This window comes from Macrotis lagotis, chromosome 1 (genome assembly GCF_037893015.1).
Source record: "Macrotis lagotis isolate mMagLag1 chromosome 1, bilby.v1.9.chrom.fasta, whole genome shotgun sequence".
NCBI classification, from domain to species: domain Eukaryota; kingdom Metazoa; phylum Chordata; class Mammalia; order Peramelemorphia; family Peramelidae; genus Macrotis; species Macrotis lagotis.
In genome coordinates, this window is record NC_133658.1 from 833,672,613 (window position 1) to 833,691,028 (window position 18,416).

The 18,416-nt window shown below is 36.5% G+C and overlaps 1 protein-coding gene across 2 annotated transcripts in view; it reads left to right on the forward strand.

Annotated features, from left to right (window-relative positions):
* SMAD9 (SMAD family member 9) overlaps positions 1–18,416 on the forward strand; it is a 109,274-nt gene that overhangs the window by 69,358 nt on the left and 21,500 nt on the right. For both annotated transcript variants that reach the window (XM_074217275.1, XM_074217274.1), the window contains exons 2-3: positions 7,742–8,354; positions 15,795–16,052. In XM_074217275.1, the coding sequence (XP_074073376.1) occupies positions 7,943–8,354; positions 15,795–16,052 (670 nt within the window). In that variant the 5' untranslated portion in view covers positions 7,742–7,942. The remainder of the gene's footprint in view (positions 1–7,741; positions 8,355–15,794; positions 16,053–18,416) is intronic.

Below are 18,416 nucleotides of genomic sequence, written 5' to 3' on the forward strand. Positions count from 1 at the left end.
TCATTGTCCGAGTATGTGTTTTGATCTTCCATGGGACTAAAGTAATTCTCTATGGTCAGATTCTTCTTTTTCTGTGGTTTAGTCTCTTCCCAAGACTAATTTATAGCACTTCCAAGGCTTTGGAGGATTTTTTTGGGACACCCCACTGGGACCTTTATTCCTCCAAGGTCTTATGCTCTCTTGCTTGTGCTTTGATATGTAGATGACAATAGCACTACCCTCTGCCCTGGAACTATAAGGAGGAATCCTGCTGGGCTATCTTAGTTTGAAAGACCAAATGGCAACCTGGATCTGAGTGTGGGCAAACAGTAGAGTCCTGCCCCCAGGGAGAGCAGAGAAACTTCTGCAGTCTCCCCTGACCCCTTTTATCATCTATGGGCTGTGCCCTGGAGGTGCAGACTGGTTTCTCCTGATTCTCACTGCAGGTTCTGTGGCCAGTGCTCCTTACTTCACACTCATTCTTATCTAGCAAGATTCTCTCCCTGCCCTTTCAAGCTGTTCCTGGGCTGTGCTGCGACCGGGGTTTTTTCCAGCTCCTGGTCCTGGTGAAACACACCTTCCCTCAGAACTTCTAAGTTATCTTGGACTGGGAAAATGTATCACTCAGTCTTTCTGTGGGTTTTGCCCCCTCTAAATTTTTGCTACAGTCATAAATTGATAGCTTTTGGAATTCCCTGGGGAAGGAGTTCTCGGGAAATGCTGCCTTCATGCCACCATCTTGGCTCTACCCCCAGTCATACAGATTTTCAGCATCCTTGAATGTTCTCTCACAATCCACATAACCAATCTACTGCCATGTTTGGTCATTTCTTCTTTCTCTCATACTCCTTCCTCAATATCAGTCTGTTGCCCCATCCTGTTATTTCTCTTTTACAATAGCTCTTATTTCTTCCTGCTATGATCCATCCTCCATTTAGCTTCTAAAGTGATTTTCCTAAATTTTATTTCTCCTACTCAATAAACTTTAGCAGTTTAACCTGTTATTTTTAATATCAAATATAAAATCCTTCATAACCTGTCCCCTTCCTTCCTTTCCAGTATTTGTGTATATATATATTTCTTCTCTCTATGTACTCTACAATGTAGCAACAACATGATATACTTTCTCCTAGTTCTTCGTTTTTTTTTACTGTATGTATCCTATACCTAAACTCTTCAATTCTGCCTCCTGGTTTCCTTGGGGATTCAGCTCAATCCTGCCTATCGAAAAAAATTTTTTTCCACCTAACTAAACTTCTGGACTTTCCTTCAGATTATCATCAACCTGTAAGATCCCATCAACTCAGAAAAGCATCCCCTCTTCTGTACCCTCTGCCTGATTGGAAAGGGTGGAGAGAGGACAGTGGATCACTCCTCCCAGATCTTCCATATAAGGAAGGCAACCAGGGCAATTATTTCATAATGTCCCACTGGTATGCACTCCTCTGGACTTTTGTAAACCCCTTTCTTATCCTCTCTACTCTTCCTTTTAAACTTTCTCCACTATGTTCTCCCATCAGATTGTGGGCTCCTTATTTTGTAAGTTCAACATATAACACAGGCTCTGGCATAGTAAGCATGAGTAATGCTATTGACTGACTGACTTTCCCCAAGAAGAAGCCTTTTCTACTTTCCCTACTGCCAGCATTTTTCCCTCTTAAGATTACCTCTTATTTACAGTTTATAAGTCTTGGATGTACCTATTTTGCTTAGATGTTTCCCCCCATTAGAATGTCAGCTTCTAAGTCAGGGACCATTTTCCCTCCCTTTGTAACCCTGTTGCTTAGCCAGGTGTCTAAAATATAGTATGCTTAATAAATGCTTATAGATTGGTCCTGTCATCTCCTTTACTTGCCTCTTCAAAGGCAATTTCCTTTTGTTTTAGAATTTTATAAATTGTGAGAATATCTGCCTCTGCTTTTAGACATTAGACAAAGATCTCATATTTTTAGTACCAACTGTTAAGGTCTTGTTTATAGATGTTCTAAAAACTGGGATTTAAAATATCCTTTTTCTCTTCTACCATTCTACCCTAATCATTACCTGAGGGTCATTTTGTATTTTTAATTTGCTTGCTGAGTTGTTGTGGGCTAAAGAATTTATTGACTAATGACTGCCATACAGAGGGTGAGCCTTTCTGTATTTAACAAGAATAGACTTCATGAGAAAAAAAATTTATTCTGTTTTTTCCTCCAAGTTTTTCTAGCATGCTAACACCCAGAATCTACACCTCAACTAGGGTCACCTCCAGACCTTGTCAAAAAAGCAGAGTGGACTTAATAGAGGTCAATTGTAACTTTATAAAAAGTATATTCATATCTGAATATATATATAATGGGAGAAAAGTTAGACATAAGTATAAAAAAGTAAGCATAAAAGAGTTATGTTCACCCACATTTCACCTTCTTCTTGAGGCTTTTCCTTATCTTCCTTCCTTACTAATACCTCCCTTTCAAACAATCACCATGCATTTATTTTGTACATACTTATTTTATGTACATTTTTATTTGTATCTTGTGATTTTTACTAATTATAGAATGTTCCTCTGTGGCAGGGATTGTTCCATTTTTGTCTTTTTAGTGCCAGAACTTAAGTAGCGACCTGTACATAATAGGTACTGAACAAATGTTTGTTGATTTTTTTGATTGGATAGAAGCTTAGTAATTTTTTAAAAACCTAACTCAAGAAGATAACAGGACAGACATAGGTTTTGTGGTTTAGATAGATAGATATAAATATAGATATAGATATAGATAGATGGATAGACAGATAGATAGAAATACTAGATTTTGGCTGAAAAGAAGTGAATTCTTTTTCTTAATGAAATCTGCTGTTCTTTTAAAATATCTTTTGATTCTAGCAATCTTTAACCTGTGTTACAGAGGAGATTTGTAATGAGCAGGAAGGAACAAGATGAAATTTGCTTTGATATTCAGTGATAGCAGAGATGGAATAGAATGAGGTAAAAAGCACTTGAACTAATGGAGAATTATTGGCAGCTAGGTGACAAAGTAGATACAGTCTGGAGTGAACAAGACCTGAGTTCAAATTCCAGAGGGCAGCTAGATGGCACAGTGGATAGAGCACTGGCTTTGGAGTCAGGAGGCCCTGAGTTCAAATCTGGCCTCAGATGCTTAATAATTGCCTAGCTGTATGACTTTGGGCAAGTCACTTAAATCTCATTGCTTTAAATAATGAAATGAAATAAAATAAAATAAAAAAACAAATTCCATTTCAGACATTTACCATGGCTAAGTCACTTAAGCTTTGTCTGCTTCAGTTTCCTCAACTATACAATAAAGATCATGATAGCACTTACCTTTCAGGGTTATTGTGAAGATCAAATGAGATAAAACAATTTTGTAAAGCTTTTAACACATAGTAGGTGCTTAATAAATTTGTATTCCCTCTTCCTTTTCCCAGACAGAAAGGATCAAGATGGTATAACAGTGACTAGGAGTTAAGATAAAAGCCCCATTAGAATAGACATGGAACATGTAGAGAAGGTGATCTGTTTTTTTCTTCCAACATTCTGCTAATATGCCAGATAAAAGATACCAAAGTTTTTATACCCTATATAATCAATAAATTAGAATTTATTGACCAGTTGCTATCAGACTTGGGATAAGAATGTGTTTACTTTAGATAAGATGTAAAAATTATTATAGATATGCAACAATCTCCCTCTTTCCCAATCACATTTGAAAGTTGTACTCACTATGGCCTTATGTTCTATTAAGCAGAAGTTTTGCACCTTTTAATAATAATGATGATGATGATAACTAACATTTATTTGGGCATCTAGTAGCTCAGTGGATAGAGTGCCAGGTTTGGAGTCCAGAAGACTCAGTCATTTTATTCATATTGGACTCTTCATGACCTCATTTGGGGTTTTGGTTTACCCTTTCATTCACCAGTTCATTTTCCTGATGGTAAACTGAGGAAAACAGGAATAAGTGACTAGTCTGGAGTCACATAGTAAGTGAGGCCAGATTTGAGTTCAAGAAGCTGAGTGGGAGTGGACCAGGGACTAGGGAGGATATTTGCACTCGTATTCTGGTAAATAAATGGAGATCTTGGAGATTTAGAGATCTTGGAGAACTTGTCTCCTTTGACTCCTGCCCCTTTAACATTCACTAAGGATAAGCTAGCTGGCAGGTACTTAACATATCCTGAGCATCTAGCCAACAGGAACTTAACACTCATGAAGATGAGTCTTCCTAACTTTAGGCCTGGCACTCTATCTCTTAAGGTATCTACTGAGCTCTCAAATTGAGATATTTGAAAGGCAATTGAATATGGAAGATTGGAAATCTTCAGAGAGATTAGGGCAGAATAGGTAGGTTTGAGAATCATCAATACAGACATGGCAATAAAATTCATTAAAACTGATGATTAAAGTGAAGTAGAATAGAGGGAGAAGAGAAGAGGGCCCAAACTCCCCAAAGGACTCCTACAGTTAGAAGTCCTGATCTGGAAGAGGATCCAGCAAAGGAGACAGAGTCTGTCTTTCAGGTAAAAGGACCAGCAAGAAGAGAGTGGTGTCCCAAGATACTCCCAAGAGAGAAAGTAGGATGATCAACAGTGTCAAAGGCTGCGAAGAGGAGTATGAGGATTGAGAAAAAGCCATTGGTTTGATCACATTTGTAACTTTGGAGAAAGTAGGTTCAGTGAAGTAATAGTCTGCATACTACTCCTACCACCCTTGTGGTACAAGTCATTTAATCTCTCAGCACCCTCTTGGTAACTCTTTAAAACTGTCTCTAAGTTGCAGAACAATTACTACTCTGCATTGGTAGAGCAGATTCCTGTGAGCTCCCCCCAAAACCAATAACAAAAAAACATGCTCTACATGGTTATAAGGTGTGTATGTATATATAATTATATAGCTATATTTAGGTACATATGACATGTATTCTAAGAGCTCAGAGAAAGGAGAGATTATGTTAGGCTGGAATATTTAGGGATGGCATGCTGGAAGATGTGAGATTTGAAATAGGCTGTTGTTCTCAGTCAGCAAGCATTTGTTTTGCCAGCCGTTGTGATAATTAAGAGTGAGGAGTTTTAAGAGAAACAATGACATGGTTCCTACCTTCAAGGAGCTCACATTCAAATAGAGGAGACAACATGCAAATAGCTATATACTACAAAATTTGAAAAATGTAAATGAGAGGTAGTATCAGAAGGATAGCACTAACTCTGGGGACAGAAGGGACCTTCAAGAAGATATCTTGTATAAGGCAGAATCCAAGCTGTCTTGACGGAAACCAGGAGTAGACATGAAGAGAAATAATCCAGGCAAGAGAGTTAGTGAAAAGGAATGGAGTCCCCAAATGAAGAGGCCATTGTTGTTGGATATTAAAATATAAGCATCCCAGGAAGGTAGGAAGGGGTCAGTTAGGGAAGGACTTTAAAAGCTAGGGATTTTACATTCAAATGAAGAAGGGCATTCTAGGCAGGAGAGACAGTGTGAGTAAAAGCTTGAAGGCAGGAAGAACACTAAATGTATGGAGGACAGTAAAAGAGACTATACTTACCAGAGCAGAGAGTAGGTGTTGGAAAATAATAAGATAGAAGACATTGAGGATAAATTATAGAGGCCCTTCAAAGCTTGATTGGAATGTTTATGCAATTTGCCAGGGAATAAAAACAAAACGAAACTATTGTAATTGTCAGAGAGAATGACATGATGAAAACAGTTTTAGGGAGGTTAATTTGGTAGAAGTATACAAAAAAGAGAAGGCTAGTTAGGGTTTATCAAAGAGGTACAAAAATGACTTTACAATGTGTCCAACTGTGGCTGATCAGACTAACATAAGCTCAGAATGCTCCACCACAGGTCAGGCACAAATAGGTCATGTGAACATTTGGGGTGGATTCTCTAGACTTGTGTATCCTGCAAATTTAATGATTACAATTCAGATATGAAATGATATGAAAGGCTTCTTCTAAAATGTTGGCAGTTGAAATGAGAAAGGGCATTTCAAAGGAGAAGTTAATAGAATTTGGTGACAAAATAAAAAGAATAGCAGAATTTTTGAAATGGAGGGGATTTTATAGCACTGGTCCTGGGATTCTTAGTCATGTTGTGATAGAAGAATTAGGACTAAAGGGTGAAAACCATGAGAAAGAAAGAAAAAACATAAAAGTTTAAAAAATGTACATAGTATGTCTTGCTCTGTATTCATACATTCATTAATATTTTCACTCAGTAGATCATACTTTCATTCAAACTGCATCCATAGTTTTTCCTCTGGACTTAGATGATGTTTTCCATCACAGATCTTTTGGGATTGTCCTTGAACACTGAATATCTGAGAATAGCTAAGTCCATCATAGTTGATCATCTCACAAAGCTGCTATTAATGTGTACAATGTTCTCCTGGTTCTGCTTGCTTCACTCAGCCTCAGTTCATGCAAGTCTTTCTAGATTTTAGACTGCCTGTTCATAATTTCTTATAGAACAATAGTACTTCATTACCTTCATCTACCACTGTACAGCCATTCCCCAAATGATGGGCATCCTCTCAATTTCTAATTCTTTGCCACTATAAAAAGAGCTACAATAAATATTTTTGCACATATGAGTTTTTTCCATTTTTTATGATCTCTTTGGGATAAAGACCTAGTAGTGGTATTATACATCCAAGAGTATAAGCACAATTTTATTACCCTTTGGGCATAGTTACAAATTGCTCTCTGGAATGATTGGATCAGTTTATCACTCCACCAACAGTGTATTAGTGTCCCAGTTTTTCCACATCCTGTCCAATATTGGTCATTTTCTTTTTTGTCATTTTAGCCAATCTGAGTTGATATCTCAGGGTTGTTTTAATTTGATTTAGAACATTTTTATATGACTATAAATAGCTTTAATTTCTTCATTTGAAAACTTCCTGTTCACATTCTTTAACCATTTTTCAGTTGAATGACTTGTTTTGTAAATTTGACACAGTTCTCTCTACATTTTAGAAAGGAGTTTTTTATTAGACAAACTAGATATAAAAATTGTTTTCCAGCTTTCTACATTACTTCTAGTCTAGGTTGCATTGGTTTTGTTTGTATAAAAACTTTTAAATGTAATCAGAATGATTCATTTTGCATTTCATAATGGACTCTATCTCTTGGTTGGTCATAAATTCTTCCCCTTTTCATATATCTGACAGATAAACTATTCCTTGTTCTCCTAATTGACTAATGGTATCATCCTTTGTCTAAATCCAGTACTCATTTCAACCTTATCTTGGTATAGTGAAGAGCTTACGGTATAAGGGAAGAAGTCAACAGACACACACACACACACACACACACACACACACACACACACACACAAGAGTGAAAAGCAGATTGGAGGGACAAGGAGAAGGAATCTTATAGGGAAACATGATATTGACTTTGAGAAAGTTTGAAGCACATCTGGGAGGGGCTGATGAATGTTCTAGGGGGAGGAAGCCCTGGAAAGAAGGTCCAGCTTGAGGCCATGAGCATTATGGTATTGGGAATGTAAATTCTAAAGTGAGATGATTGAACTCTTCTGGACACTTGGAAAGGAGTTTTTGTTGATAACATGTAGTCAGGATTTAAATTTTTCATCTTTAGAAGTGAATTATCCTCAAATCCATGATAAGGAAAATGGATTTTATACATGAATAATAAAGATCTTTGAATTCCCCCAATTTATCTTGGAGATGACCAATCAATAAAGAGAACCTGAAAATCACTTTGATCCTTCTCATTGTGATTTCTTGGTTTTTTTTTTTAGGACCTTCCAGTACTTTCAGGTTACTGGGGAAAAAACAACATCCTTCCCAACTGGAATCTGTCACCATTACTCCCAGAAGCAGAGAAGCAACTGTATATATGGACAGTTCTTGAGATTCCTCGAATGACACTCTTTGACCTTTAGTCAGAGAAGGGAAATCTTTTGTTTCTGTCTGAGGGTACCATCCTCTGCTTGCCGCTTATGCACTCCAGCACCCCCATCAGCTCTCTGTTCTCCTTCACTAGCCCAGCAGTCAAAAGGCTGCTTGGCTGGAAGCAAGGAGATGAAGAGGAAAAGTGGGCGGAGAAGGCCGTTGACTCTCTGGTGAAGAAGCTAAAGAAGAAGAAAGGAGCGATGGAAGAGCTGGAGAGGGCTTTGAGTTGCCCAGGCCAGCCCAGTAAATGTGTCACTATACCCCGATCCTTGGATGGAAGGCTGCAGGTGTCCCACCGCAAAGGTCTGCCTCATGTGATTTACTGTAGGGTGTGGCGCTGGCCAGATCTACAGTCTCACCATGAATTAAAACCACTCGAGTGCTGTGAATTCCCATTTGGCTCAAAGCAGAAAGAAGTGTGTATTAACCCGTATCACTACCGCCGAGTGGAAACCCCAGGTAATAAATCCCTACATTAGTAGAAGAGGTAGGTCTAGGTCTAATGTATATCAGATGAGTAAATATGTCATTAGCACTAGGGTTTGCAGGTAAGCTAAGAAAATCTGAACTGTCCTCTGATTGAAGGAGAGTGAAAGAGAAAAGCACTTCCTTATTCTGGGTCTGTTTGTAGGTTTTCATTAAAAGAGTTACTGAGAAGTAGCCTTGGGTCTCAAAACAACTAGGGATAGGGTGGCTCAAAGGATAGATCATTGGACCTTAATCTGAGGACCTTAATCTGAGTCCACATCCAGCCTTAGATTTGTGAATTTTGATCAAGTTACTTAATCTCCGTTTGCCCCAGTTTTCTCATCTGTAAAAATGAGGATAATGGCACCTGCCTCTCAGGGTTGGGGTAAGGCTCAAATGAGATAATAATTATCAAGTAATCAAAGGCTATATAAATGTGAGTAATTGTTAACTGACCTCAGACATTTATTGGTCATCTGCCTCAGTTTCCTCATCTCAAAAATAAGCTAGATAAGGAAATGGCAAAACACTGTAGTTAGTATCTTTGCTAATAAAACTCTAATGGGGGGTCATGAAGTGTCAGAAATGACTAAACTCAATTTCAAAATGGTAAAAAAAACCTGTTAGAAAACTTTTCACTTTCAAAAAAACTCACCTATTAAAAGTCAAAATATGCCTTCCACTTGTAAAATAGTTTAATAGTAATTTTCACTAACCATTCAACAATTATTATAACTATTATTATTATTGTACACATTTTGTACAAGGCACTGTTCTAGGTCTTAAAGATACAAAGACTACAAAATGATATAGCTTTTGAGATGCTTATATTGTATGTGTGTAGGTGTGCAGGCTTGCACACATGTGTGCATCCATGCTAGGGCAAAGAATACAATATATACATAGAGAGGAATATTGTAAGGTGAGCATTAAGATAAAATGAAGACAAAACACTATGAAATTTTTTTTTAGGTTTTTGCAAGGCAAATGGGGCTAAGTGGCTTGCCCAAGGCCACACAGCTAAGCAATTATTAAGTGTCTGAGACCGGATTTGAACCCAGGTACTCCTGACTCCAAGGCCGGTGCTTTATCCACTATACCACCTAGCCGCCCCAACACTATGAAAATTTAAGGAAAGGATGGGTTTGGTTTGGTTTGGTTTTTCTTCACTTTGAGAGATCATCGAAGGCTTAATGAATATACTGATACCTGAGCTGAGTTTCTAAGGGAGACAAGGATTCTGAAAGGGGTAGATGAGTAGAATAAACATTCCAAGCATGGGGAGTGACCTCCAGGGATCCATGAAGCCAGGAAATTACATGTCAAGTTAATAGAATTTCTTCCAGGGATTCAGTTTTGCTGGAATTTGGAGCATTTGAAAGGAAAGTAATTTTAACTCTGGCTAGAAAGGCAGGTTGGAGTCTAACTCTGGAAGCCCTTAAATTCTAGGTTAAGGTTCATATTTTTATCCTTAGTGCAATAGCTCTTGGAGTTTTGGGGTAAAGGAATGACATTGCCTAGGAAGATTATTTTGGTCATTGTGAGGGGAGAGTTTGGAATCAGAGACCAGAGAGGAAAATATTCTTATAGTCCAGGCCAAAGGTAATGAAGGCTTGAATTAGGATAGATAAGAAATGTGGAAGCAGAATAGGTGGAGAGGGAAGAGTAAAAACATGCCTCTGAGGTTCTGAATCTAAGGTGACTAAGAAGGTCTCCCACCCTCTTCATCTTGTTTCTTGATGTCAACACCCTCAGAGTTCATCCTAATCTTTTATTTTTTATTGTGTATACAGGGCAATTAGGAGAGTTAATTTAATGTCAATTTTCCTTCCCTTATTTTTTTTTTTAGGTTTTTGCAAGGCAAATGGGGTTAAGTGGCTTGCCCAAGGCCACCCAGCTAGGTAATTATTAAGTGTCTGAGACTGGATTTGAACCCAGGTACTCCTGACTCCGAGGCCAGTGCTTTATCCACTATGCCACCTAGCTGCCCCTTTCCTTCCCATTTTTACCTGTCTGCTTCATTCTGAGAATCAAAGCCCCAGTACTATTGAGTGTGGAAAGAGCCAGCTTCAGAAAGAAAGATTAAGTAGGTTCTCTAAGAAATTTAGCAGGTTTCATCATTCAATATTTTTCTTAAATCTTCAACTAAAATTGAAGAAATGGTTAGTACCTTTTATCTAATGGTAGGTAGGTGACCCTTTAACTTTTCCCCAACAATTACACTGTGATGTGCATTGTTAAAAAAGAGATGATTTCACTTCACTCACAGTAAATTTATTCCATTGCTACTTGTATCAAGAACCTCTATGAAAATAAAAAAGGTCTTATATTTTTATATTCCTGACTGGTTTCACCACATTCTGTGCGCCAAGATTCACCTTCCCTTCTTTTTGTGCTTTCAAATTTGGGGGAGCTCCTAGAAGGAAAAAAATACTTGGTCTTCAAAAAAGATTAGAAACAGCTGACTATTTCTTGGACAAAGTAATAGTTCTACAATTTCTAGATGAATTGAACAGCTAAATATTGACATATTTTCCCCTCCTCTCCCTCATCTCTTCTTAAAAGAGAAGCTGAGATTTAACTGAAGTCACTAAAAAGTCCACTGGAGCCTTGTTTTAACAGTAATCTACATGAGGTAGCTCCATCTTGCATTTCATAGAAAGAAGTTTAGTATTGAAACAATTCATTATATACATTTCCCTTTAAGCCCTTTAAGGTAGCCAAAGACCTTGAGTTTCTAGGGTTGTTGTAAAATTTAGATTTTATATTTAGAACTAAAAAAGCGAGGGCCACTAGGTGACACAATGGATAGAGCACAGGCCCTGGAGTCAGGAGTACCTGAGTTCAAATATGCCTCAGACACTTAATAATTACCTAGCTGTGTGGCCTTGGGCAAGCCACTTAGCCCCATTTGCCTTGCAAAAACCTAAAAAAAAAAAAGCTAAAAAAGCCATTAGTGTTTTTTTTATTTGACCCCCTTATTTTCTGCAGGAGGAAATTGAACTCTAGGGAGAGCTGATGACTTGTCTAAGGAACATAGATAATGTAAGATGGAGGTAGAATTTGAAATCAGATCCTTTAACCACAGATTCTGAGCTCTTTCCATCTTTCTGGTTCTATAGATAAGTTCTCATTTTCAAAGTGTAGCAAAGCCTAAATAATAGAAGAATATTTGTAAACCAGTCTTCCTTATAGACTTAGCCTAATGTTACTTTCAGCATGTAGAGGGAACTACTGTTTTGACAAATATTCATGGAGAAAGATAGTGTTCCATTATGTTAGAAGTTGTTTTAGAATCAATGTTATCTAATAAAGACATTTTAAAAAACCTCTATTTTATTTTAATATTCTCTCATGTCATCCTTTTTTTCTCTGCAGAAAAGAAACATTTTTTTCTCTACCTATTTTAGAACATGTATCCTCTGCATGTAAATAGCTCAAGAACAAGGAAAATTAAGATTTCATGGAAGATTTCTATGTTTTATGATATTTGTTATTTCCAATTACCATGAAGTTCACATTTTTCATTTTCAGGAATATCATTCCTTAAAGCAGGGATGCTGCAGGTAGCTTGATAATTATTCTGGGCACCTTTGAAACTTCTCTTTGCACCTCAAGGCAGCTAGTGGTACAGTGAATAGAGTGCTTCAGACATTTGGTGACTGTGTTACTTAACTAACTGGCTACCTCACCTCTAGCCACCTCACCCTGGGCTACAACACTCCCTGAGAGTTGTCATGTGGATAAAATAAGATTATGCTTATAAAATGCTTTTCAAAACTTAAAGGGATATCTAAGCTGTTATTATTATTGTAGAACTGCTTAGATAAGTCACTGGAAGTTCATCTATACTGAAGTACAAAATATACTGTGATTCTGCCTCAAGGGACTGAAGAGATGACTATCTTTTCTCTTTATCATAGATATTCCCCTCTTTTTTGCCAATGTCTGTTTGAAAAAGATGTTATGGTTCTAATATAATCTTTGGATATGTTGAATTAAGATGACTGGGTGCCTTGATCAAACCATATCTGTGTCTATTTCTAAGGACCAGAGTTTGGGAAGAATATTGACAGATAGGAGTGTGACCAAGATGGTAGGGAGACTTGAAATCATGCGAAATGATGATCTTTTGAAAGATCTTGGAATATTTAGTTTGTAGAAAACTAGAGAAGATGAGGGACATAGTTGCTTGTTGGAATGTTTAGAAGATTGTTGTGGGAATGAGGGATTTGATTTGTTTTTCTTGGTGCCCAAGGGTAGAATTTGGAGCTATGAATAAAAGTTGCAGAAAGGCAGATTTTAGTTCTGTATAAGGACCAATTTTTTAGCAATTAGAGCTGTCCAAAAATACAGTGGGGTGCCTTGGGAAGTTATAATAACTGACATTTTTATAGAACTTTAAAGTTTATAACATATAACTGTACAATGCATATCCAGTTTTGTATTTAAATAAAATATCTCATTTGGACCTTATACAAGCACTGAAAGGTAGGCTCTACAAATTTTGTTATCTTCATTGTATATATGAGCAAATTGACACTCAGAAAGTTTAATTTTTCACTTTGCATCTATGATTTCCTCTTCACTGAAAGTACTCTGATTGAAAGTAGATGATTACTTGTCAGAATGTTGTAGAAAAGTTATTATATGAATTGAGGTTAAACTAGGTCATCATTGAAGTCCCCTTCCATCTAGATTATTTAGTCAGTCATTTAGTCAATAAATATTTATTAAGCTCCTCCTAGGTTTAATACTATACTAAATGCTGAGGATAAAAAGAAATTCAAATGACACTCTACTCTCTTAGGGAGCTAAAGTAAGGGGATTAGGAAAGTCTTCCTTTTGAGCAGGTTTTTAGCTGGGACTTGAGGGAAGCTGGAGAAGTCATGAGGCAGAGAAGAAGAGGGAGAGCCTTTCAAGCATGGGGGAAATAGCCAGTAGAATACCCAGAATTGGGAGATGGAGTTCTCTATTCAAGGAAAAGGGAGGAAGTCCAGTATCATAGGATTTCACAGGGGTGGTGATGGGAGGGAGAGAATTGTAAGGTATAAGACTGGAAAGGTGGGAGAAGTTATAAAGGTATGCCAAACAGGAGATTTTATTTTTGATTCTTGAGATGATAGGGAACCCCTATAGTTTATTGAATAGAGGAATGACATCGTCAAAGATGGGCTTTAAGATGATAAATTTTATAGCTTAGAGGAAGATGTACTGAAGTTGTGGCAGTTGATTGATGTACTGAAGTTGATTGGGAGACCAACCAACAACCTATCGCATATTTTCATTTAGAAGTACTTATAACTTTAGCATTAAAAAGTATTTTATAGCATCATTTAAATTTATTTTGATATTTACTACCCAGTCAAGACTCCAAATGAGCAAAATGGGAAGCAAATGGATTAAAAGATCTTAGAATTTGTTTTCTTGGTAACAGTATTTAAAACATACTCAAGGTATGCATAGAATAAGTGAGTCAGATTAAAGAATGATGATAATAAATAAAGACTTTCACATCAAGGTTTATAAAGTGATTTTCATCCCAAAAATTTTGTTAGGTAGATGGCCCAAACATTATTCTCATTTTACAGATAAAGAAACTGAATTAAAAAAATTTAAACCCTGAAATTTAGAGAGGTCCAAATGAAGGTAAGCATTGGAGCTGGGGTTCACCAGGTCTCCTGGATTATCCTGGATAATCCAGTCTCCTGGATTAAGGTCCAGGTTCATTCCCCTTATCCCTTGTTGTATGATTCTGCTTTAAGCAGAAGCAGGCCCATTAAGTGAATTTTTGGTTACTGTTAGTGTTTATTGTTGAGAGGTGGGGAAAAGGAACAAAGACCAGGCAACTTCTAATACCATAAACTGAATTACTGACATTTAGTTTCTTTTCCTTACATTACCTGCATTGAGTTATGAGAGCAGAAAAAAGTAGCTGCAGCTCAATTTAATAATTATGTGAGTAACATTATACTTGAGAAAAAACATGTTCTTTTCTTCTTCATTGTAAGCTTATAGGGTTGCAAATATGCTTTTCCACACAGAATTATAAAACTTTGCTCAGGGAAGTATGTGAAGGAGGTTTATTAATACCAAGCTACTTCAACTATGCCACATGTAAACTTGGATCATAGAAACTTTATTATCATTATCATATTTTGGTGAAGGACCATATATCCCTCCTCACAGTGAAGAAAGTGAATAAATTGTGCATTAAAAACTGTCTTTAGAAAGGAACCTTTATCCCACTGAATGTATAGGGAGGTCTTTGTTGGACAGGTTTTACATGGAAAAGTCATCTTCTCAATTGATCTTTATTTCTATAGATAGATGGAATAAATAAAAAGCTATGTTAAAATTTATATCTGTCATTTTTATAAGAGAAATAAGTGTTTTCTTCTGTAATATAGTAAGAAGTTTTATAAATAACTTATTTGTTATAAGAGAAGGGGACAGCAAGGTGTGCAGTGGATAGAGTTTGAAACCTAGAGTCAGAAACACTCATTTACCAAATTCAAAACTGGCCCCAGATATTTAATAGTTGTGTGACCCTGAGGTTGACCTCAACACTGCCTCAATTTCTTCACCTGTAAAATGAGCTAGAGAAGGAAATGATAAAGCACTCCAGTATCTTTGCCAATAAAACCCCAAATGGTGTCAAGAAAACCCCAAATAGTGTCATGAAGAGTCAGACATGACTAAAACAACTGAACAACAGTAAGAGAAAAGCCCACTTTCTTCTTTACTCTCTTGGTATCTCTTTAAAAGCTATCATTTGATTCTTTTATTTCATTTTCCCATTATTCAAACAAAGAAAGAAATATAAAACAACATGATAAAGGACAAAGGACCAATACTAGACTGTACATCATTGTTTCTGATTGATCATTCTGTGTAGAAAGTCCTTGGAGCTGGTGTAAGCACTGAGTATCAGGAGAACATTTGGCTTTAGGATTTGAATCTCTACAATTTAACTTCCTGCAGGAAGAGTCATCTAGGAGATCATGTTCTTTTTTATTTTTTTTAACATGATACTCTAGAGGAAGACAAGACCAATAGGCAGCTAAAGTACATTTGAAAATAATTGTTTATTGTTTATTTTTTAGTTTTTGCAAGGCAGTGGGGTTAAGTGGCTTGCCCAAGGCCACACAGCTAGGTAATTATTAATTGTCCAAGGCAGGATTTGAACTCAGGTCCTCCTGACTCCAGGGCCAGTGCTCTATCCACTGTGCCACCTAGCTGCCCCTAATTTTTTTATTTTTTAAAAATTATTTGCCTTTACATCTTTGCACTCAGGGCTAAGAAATAGTTTCATTTTATCATTAATAACAGATTTGAAGTTCAAAAAGCTAGCAGTGGTCCATAAGATTCTTTTGGTCTCTAAAGGGAAAAAAGTATCACCCTAACCATGATGTCTCCTTCTCATTGCAGTGCTTCCTCCTGTGCTTGTCCCAAGACACAGTGAGTTTAACCCCCAGCTCAGCCTTCTGGCCAAGTTTCGGAATACTTCCCTCCACAGTGAGCCCCTGATGCCACATAATGCTACTTATCCTGAATCATTTCAGCAACCCACAGGCACTACCTACTCATCGTCACCCAGCCACATGTTCTTACCATCTCCCAGCACTGTAAGCTATCCTCATTCCCCAGGAAATTCATCTGGACCAGGGAGCCCATATGAATTTACAGGTGAGAAACAAAACCATAATCTAGAAATGATGAAGAAATGACCTGAGATAACTATTGGGAAGAGAGAATTAAAAGCTGCTTGATCAGAGGATTATATTCTTACAAATGTTCATAAATCATATAATCATATATTTAGAAATAGAAGAGACCATGGAGGTCCTTTAGTTTAACACCTTTGTTTTATATTTATAAAGAAACAGAGTATCAGAGATACAAAGTAATTTGCCAAAGACCACACAAGAAGAAGAATGTGGTAGAGTCAGTTTGATTCTAAATATACTTAATGAGAATTCTACTAATATCTAATAGCACCTCTAGGGATTAGGAATTCATAGTACTGGGATTTTAGAATAAAATCATTTGGCAAGAGGAAAGTGATCAACATACACTTAGCACTTTCTCATGATTTTTTTGACTTTTAAACCAATCACCAGTCTCTTCCTGTCTATATATAAGTATGAATTAGTTTGAGATTTTTAAGGAGCAGAGATAATGCTTAGGTCATCCTATATAGCCAAGAGTTTAGTTTCTGTTCATTTAAAAACCAGAAAATAAATCAATGAAATTTGGGGAGATAGAGAAGACATCTTCCATGTATACCAATGTGCAAAAAGCAGAATCTAGTATAATCAGAATAATATTTTAATTAATAAATGAAAGAAAATAGTACATCAATTCATAATTATCTATGCTAAAGCAGATAATGGAGTTGGATGAGTCAGAACATATCCAGGAGAGGTATGAAATAGAGTATTGATGTACAGCACCCTTGTATTTATCTTGAGCAGCCCACATCGGGAGCTCAGTTCTAGGCATACATGGGCAAGAAAGAATGATAATACATTGGAGCATGTCCAGAGGAGAGCAATCAGGTTGCTGACAAAACTATATCATATAAGCTTTTTGAAGGAACTGTGAATATTTAATATAATTGATATTTTTCTCTGCTTTTGTAGAAGACATCTTAACAGAGGAAATACAGTCATCTTCAGATATGTAGAAAAAACAGGAGACTTTTTAAAAATACTATTTAGAGTGGCACCATGGCACAGGAGAAAGAGTTTGGATGAGGGGGGACCTAAGTTCAAAGCCCACCTTATTGTCTATATGATGCTAGCTGGGTATCTTTAGACAAGTTACTAACTTCTCTATGCCTCAGTTTCTTCATCTAAAAATGGGGATAATAACCTCTGGGATGCACATTTGAATCTGACTTGCAGTTGAAATCTTCTATATATGTTTTTCTCCCCCCTATTATTTCAATGTGAGCTCCTTGAGAGCAGGGGCCATCTTTGTTTTGCACATAGTAAATACTGTACTTAGTATGTACTTTTTCAATCATTGTTGTTTCTGAAGTGTTGTGAGACAAATAAAGAATATAAAAATCTTAAAGTTCTTTTCTCTTTTTAGAAATTTCTGACCAACTTGTATGTTTATATTACTACTTTATTTTTCCCAATTACATGTAAAATAATTTTTAATAGTTTTTAAAAATTTTGAGTTCCAATTTCTGTTCCTCTCACTATCACCTCCCCCCCTCATTGAAAAGGCAGGCAATTTGATATAGGTATATACATATATGTATTATATATATATATATATAGTCATAAAAACATATTTCTATATTTGTCTTGCAGACCAGAAAACAAATAAACAAGAAAAATAAAGTAAAAGAAGAATGCTTTGATCTGCAGTCAGACTCTATCAGTTCTTTCTCTAGAGATAGCATTTTTCCTCATAAGGCCTTCAGAATTGGCTTGGACTACAGTATTGCTGAGAATAGTTGAGTCAGTCACAGTTGATTATCATACAATATTCCTATGTACAATGTTCTCCTGGTTCAGCTCATTTCACTTTGCATCAGTTTGTGTACATTTTCCCAAGTTTTTTTTGACAGCATCCTGCCCATCATGGCATAATAGTATTCCATTATGATCATATATCACAACTTGTTCAGTCATTCCTCAACTGATGACCAAATTTTCAGTTCATTCCCACTACAAAAAAGCTGCTATAAATATTTTTGTACACATAGGTTCTTTTCCTTTTCCTTTTCCTTTATTTCTTTGATATCTTTGGGATACATACCTTGTAGTGATATTGCTGGGTCAAAGAGTATATATGGTTTTATATTCCAATTTGCTTTTTAGAATGGTTAACAGTTTTCAATTCCATCAACAATGCATTAATGTCCCAATATTCCCATATTATTTCCAACATTTGTCATTATGTTTTTCTATTATATTATGCAATTTGATAGGTGTGAGGTGGTATCCCAGAGTGTTTTAATTTGCATTTCTCTGATCAATTTTTCTTCAACCTCTCATTTAATTATTAAAATCCTTTTGAGCATTTTAAGGACTA